Consider the following 5,700-nt stretch of genomic DNA (forward strand, 5'->3'; position numbering starts at 1 on the left):
GAGTTGTTGACAAGTGGCAAGAACTTTGGTTGCAGGGAACAGGCTCGTCAGAGATTTGCAAGCTTGTCTCCCTTATTTGTGGAATTGTTAGCCGGCTAATGAAAACAGTAAAGAAGTAGGCAACTTTACAGAGCCACAATTAGAGTTACCTTACATGGGCTAGCCCGTGGTTGTTTGTTTTTGATGTGGTGAGCCCTGTACGGTTTGTGTGGATTGTGAGGTGGGGTTTGGGTTGGGTCGAATTGGGTTTTGGGTCAGGTAATTTTCTTTGCTGAGCCCAGGATCGTGAAAACGTGAAAGGTGTGAAAGGAATGTAGCAGGGCGGCGTTGTTATAATAATGAATACCCTAAATGCAATTTATCAGGCGTAGAAGGAGAAACGTCAACCCCTTTCTCTGGTATGAAATGGTCCGGCCTTTATGGTAAGTCCTCCCCCTATCTTCTGGATTTCTGTAGCGTCAATTTGTGCGTTATTTATATTGTAACGCGGTTTGTATCGCTGTGATTTATTGTTTGAGTAATTGCGAAATGAGGTTATGAGTGGCCGAGAGATTTGGATTACGACAGACCAAAGAGACCGTCGGATAAGGAGGGAGAAATTCGGAGCCTTGATGAGGGAGATTACCCGCGGGAATGATGACAGAGGAAGGATTTGTGAAGGTGTCATTCAGTAGAAACGGAAAGCAGGTATGGTAAACCACCTATATTTCTGCAGATTTGTTAATTTTTGGTAATGAAGAAGGTGAAAGGTTTGTCCAGTTGATGCATTTAAGTTTTTTTATTTGTTTATTTATTTATTTTACAGGTTGTTGTTGGACCGATATTTTGTTGCTGGTTCATTAGTTACTTAAGTCAGAAACGAACGGAAAAGCTATTGTTGAACAAGCCAGGTAAACTGACAAATTCCATACTATTATGGGGACTATGATACGTAAAAGATAGAGAAACAGTTGAAGGTCCTAAATTTATGTAAATATTTTGTGTTTAAGATACTATGAAAATATTGTCGCATGGACGAATTGCCAACGTAAGTCACCATGAAGGTTGCATGTTGTTGTGTTGCCAACTTTGGCCTATCATGTCGTTCTAGTTTTTTGTTGTTGCTGTACCCACTTACATATTGTAGTCTACTCCTTACTTAGTGTTCCATGTTCGACAGTTTTTAAGCGAGCGGTCGACTGTTTACGAGGGGGAGTTCGATCATTCGAGACAGGGTCTGAAAATGGCTTGTTCAGTGCAGGTGGAACAGGTTTGCTGACTGCGTGGAAACGGTAGGAAGGGCCTAAGGTACCATATATGATAGTGAAGGTATGGCATCACTGACCCAGTTAAAAAGTCATTGAGACTATGAAATTGATGTCTTTTATTATTTCTGTGTATGGTAACAAGGCTACATGTACAAAAATTGAACCATAATCAGTACTGGAAAGCAACCGGATTTGCATGATAACAATTGAATGCTAGCAGGTCACACACTATGAAGTTATCTAATTGATAAGGGAGAAGATTAGTTTAAAAAAAAAGCAAAGTTGAATGTCTACAATTAATTAATGTAAGGGTATTGGTGGGTGATGAAATGGAACATGAAAAGAAGCTTGTGTATCCGGGAAATTGTATTATGATAGCGGTTTAAGCGAATCGTGATTGTTATTGCAGTTGGTTTATGTGTTCTGTTCATCGGGCAGTTGATTATTTAATGTCTATTTTTACTGAATTTTCTGTTTTTCGTTGCCTTTCCAGTCCTTCCGCATTGTAGTGTTTCGTCTCTGGCCCGACGGAATAACCTAAGGAGCAATTTAGGAGAAAAGCACTGCTCGAAATTTGTGGAGGTGGCTCGTGGTTCCATTCTTCTATTTGTCCGTCCTCCTATCTGTCTTCATGAATCGGTTCGTACTCTACTAATTTTTGTTCTATATAAAGTTATTGTGACTTTAGTAATTTCTGTTCGATTCAAATTTTGATTAATAGTTTCTGGACGGAAAAAGGAAAATTATGAGTCAGAAGCCGTGTAAATTTCATTCAATACATTTCAAATTATTAGTTCAGTAAAAGATCGTTCCAATATTGAATAATGGTCCATAGTTAAGTTTTCTGTGCCTATTGTTAGTAATTAGTTGAGTACGTGTCGCGGAATATGTAGGGTCGGATAGTTTAATATGATTTTTGGAGAGGGATTTCAAACCAGATATCGGAGTAAGCATCAGCCGGGGAAGGAAGAAAAGTAAAATGGAGCAAGAAAGAAGACGTTAGTGTTTGGCTTAATGAATGTTGGTACATAGTTATATAGTTAACGGGTTTAAGGCGTGGGCAGTTTGTGGCTTTTAAGTGTAACGGAGGATCTAAATTTAGGGTCGTGGTGATCCGTTCGAGTGACTCGGATATTGATTGCTCGAGTTTGATTAGTTTCCATGATGATCACCACCATGTGGTAAATAAGTTTTCGAGTCATACAGGGTTTAGCATTATGGAAACCTCTCAAACTTGAGTAATCAGTCTCCGATGCACTCGACCGGATCACAACGAGATTAAATTTAGATTCACCGTAATACTTAAAAGTCACGAAATATCCATGCTTTAACCTGAATAGCTATACAATCCCGTGCCAAGCTGGATTCAGCCAAATACTATCGTCTTCTTTCTTACTCCATTTTACTTTTATTCCACCCCCAATTGGAAACTCTTAACGATATTGGATTTGATAGTCCTTTCCAATATTCGTTTCTAAAAAAATGAATATTGGAAAGGACGGAAGCGGTAAGACGTATTAAATTGAATACTAACAATGGACAGGAGGAATTAAATATTAACATGATGAGTGATGATGTTTGTTTTAATTTTTTTGTTGAGGGTTCATTAAATAGACTTTTACTGGGAACAAAAGTTACATGGAAATATTTTACACAAGTATTAGATACACGTGAAGCTAATTTTTCACCCTCATTCTTGCCGACGACATGGACAAGGATGAGAGAAAGAACATGCTGCGTGGGCAACTAGCGTTATAGAGAGAGCATGAGAACAACAAGAAAAACTGACTTACACGTTGGAAGGAATATGTCCATGTCCGCTCAAGGAAGGTAAGTAGTGAATTACAATTTTACAAGAATGAATTCATACTTTACATAGCAGCGCATAGTAGCTGCTGGTAACTGCATACCGTGGTTTAGAAATTAAGTTTTTTTACATGCATCCTGTTATCTTCGTATGGCCAATACATTAACAATTGCAGCAGCATATTTCCCATTAATTCACTCTTTGCCTATCAGTATCTACTACATGTCTAGCTCAGAGACGATACATAAATACGGATTCTATATTCTATGACGACCACCGTATAACACTTATTCCAATGAAATTTTGAATCGAAAAGCCTTATACAAGTTTCAAAACTACTCACTGTCCATGCATAGCCGAATGGAATAATAAAAATGAGCGTAGGGAAGATACATACCTCCGTAGGGCCATGTCGTTCGCGATTCCCACTGGGCTCTCTGGATGATGAATTCCCGCGAGTGCAGGACATCTCTTCTCGGAGACCGGTATGGCTCATATCCCTTTGGGAGGAGCATGTCCTCTTCGACCTAGCTGCCCGCAAGAACTGCAACAACGCCTCTTGCCCCTGGGCTCGTTCTGTGTCGAGGCCGCGGTTTCCCTACCATGCTTAGGGGCCCCCTTTGTCCTGGCTACGGACGGTTCCTTCATAATGTCCTGCTGACTCACTGCAGCATGATGATGAACTGTGTTGCCACTTTGTCCGTGTAGCTTCTGTGCCAATGAGGCTACGACATCCCTGGCCACTGTGAACTTAGCAGCATCCTCGGAAACAAGTTTTGCGACTACACTCATTGCACTACACAAGGCGCCGTACCTTAGTAATCAAGAACTGTGCGCCTCTCACCCTTCTGTTTCTTTTGGCGTCCATTCCTTGGCATCTTTACACCACCGCCGCAGTATCAAACTAGATGGGATCTCGTCCAACCCCTCATACTTCATCACACAAAAAATGTGGATGCAGGGAATACTTTCAGTGCTCCACATATGACAATCACACTCAATCTTAAGCTTAGTTAGATCATACAGCACCCTGCGAACACTACGACGGTTCCCCGTGGTTGAGAACTTGTACACAGAGGTCGTGCTGATGGTGTCTTTTCCCATAGACAGTAAACTCCCGACCTCTTTGATTTTCTTCCTAACCTCCTTGAAGAAACTTCTAGTGTATATCTTCGAAGCAAATAGCTCTATCTTATCGAGACCTGTGATCAAGACGGGCGTGTAATACGTCGAATAAAACTGGGCCGTTACCTCGTTATTGTGATAATCCTTCACCACCCTATCCAAGTTATAAACCAACTCCAATAGACTATTTGTCGATTTAAGAAACCCTTTGATGAATGCATTTATCCCCTTACACCTCGAAGTTGTCCTGTAGCCGGCGCAAAAAGTTCCCCATAGATATGTTGTTGCCCAACTGTGTCATAATTCGTATGTGCTTTTTACCTAACTGTTGTTCATTAAACCAAGACTCTGCACAGCTGTCATCCAGTAATCCTCAAACTCTGAAACATCGAGATTTGCGTACATCGTCTTCTTGAACACCTTCCGAAAATCAGGGTCCTTCACTCGCAAGACACAGTTTTTTTCAAAATGCCACCCGCAAAGCCAATGCCTGGCTAAAGGCAGTACATCCGCTATCACTGCTCTCATGGCTTTATCCCCATCGGTGACTACGACGGAAGGCTTCTTATTATCCATGACGTCCACAAGCTTCAACAAAACCCACCTATATGTATGGACTTCCTCGTCCTCCAGTAACGCAAACCCAAAAATCGCAGTCTGCTTGTGGTGATTAAATCCAGAGAAGACAACTAGAGGCTTCTTGTACTTGTTGGAGCAATATGTTGCATCAAATACAACCACGTCACCAAACAACTTATAATCCGCCATCATTTGTCCATCAGCCTAGAAGAGGCTCCCTAGTCGACCCTCTAATGTTTTCGTGTATCTGGCGACGGACATCATGTCAGCGTTTGCCTTGCCCTCCAAATAACTTATCGTTGCTGCCACGTCACCGTCATTTATTTGAGCCAGTCTCTGGCTGTGAACATAGTTATACAGATTTCTTTTGGTGAACCAAAGCATCCCGTATCCCCCTGACTGCCCGACCATGTAAGCCAAAATTTTCGATGTGGCTATACCAAACTTCTTCAAGCTATCAACTTGCGCCTTATCGCTCTCACTCAAATTCCGATGACTAGGAAGAAGATGATTAAACATAGTTGCAGCAAGAGGGTGGTTGTGGCTGTCGTCGATCCTCCTGACCTTCCAAACCTGATCTTATGCATCTAAGTAAATTTTTAGCTTTGCCGTACAACCCGTGCGACTCTCCAACTTCTCCTCCTGGACTCTGTCTGGATGATCGTAGTGTTTCTCATGCCTTGTACCCTCCCGGTGGCAAAAAAAAGTCTCGCCGAACCAAAACACCGTCTACTCGAGCCACGTCACCCTTCCTTACACCGAAACCCTTAACCGGGCAAACTATTTGTACGCCGGATAAGCCTCTTCCTCGGTCTTAAACACCTGGTCCACAAAATCTTCCGCAGACCTGAAGCCGAGAGCATCCCCATCACTTGGCACCGGGTCTGCGCCAAAGCCGTTCCCGTGCACCTCTTCAGTCATGACACCTCCCTCAGAGTCATT

General features: G+C 42.1%; 1 protein-coding gene across 1 annotated transcript; it reads right to left on the reverse strand.

Annotated features, from left to right (window-relative positions):
• Window positions 1-3,894: 3,894 nt before the first annotated feature.
• On the reverse strand, window positions 3,895-4,947 carry LOC110278203 (protein FAR1-RELATED SEQUENCE 5-like). The gene is made up of 2 exons (XM_021136427.1): window positions 4,583-4,947; window positions 3,895-4,471 (listed from the first exon to the last, which is right to left on the reverse strand). Exons 1-2 carry the CDS (start codon window positions 4,945-4,947, stop codon window positions 3,895-3,897), a joined length of 942 nt encoding a protein of 313 aa, XP_020992086.1.
• Window positions 4,948-5,700: the final 753 nt, after the last annotated feature.

This window comes from Arachis duranensis, chromosome 3, assembly GCF_000817695.3.
Source record: "Arachis duranensis cultivar V14167 chromosome 3, aradu.V14167.gnm2.J7QH, whole genome shotgun sequence".
Classification (NCBI taxonomy): Eukaryota; Viridiplantae; Streptophyta; class Magnoliopsida; order Fabales; family Fabaceae; genus Arachis; species Arachis duranensis.

What these genes read in the sequence shown, in the direction of transcription:
- LOC110278203 (XM_021136427.1), bottom strand. Translation starts at nt 4,947, where the DNA reads ATGGCGGATTATAAGTTGTTTGGTGACGTGGTTGTATTTGATGCAACA. An exon ending in AAGGTGTTCAAGAAGACGAT is followed by an intron (nt 4,472 to 4,582) that starts GTACGCAAATCT and finishes ATTATGACACAG; the next exon opens with TTGGGCAACAACATATCTAT.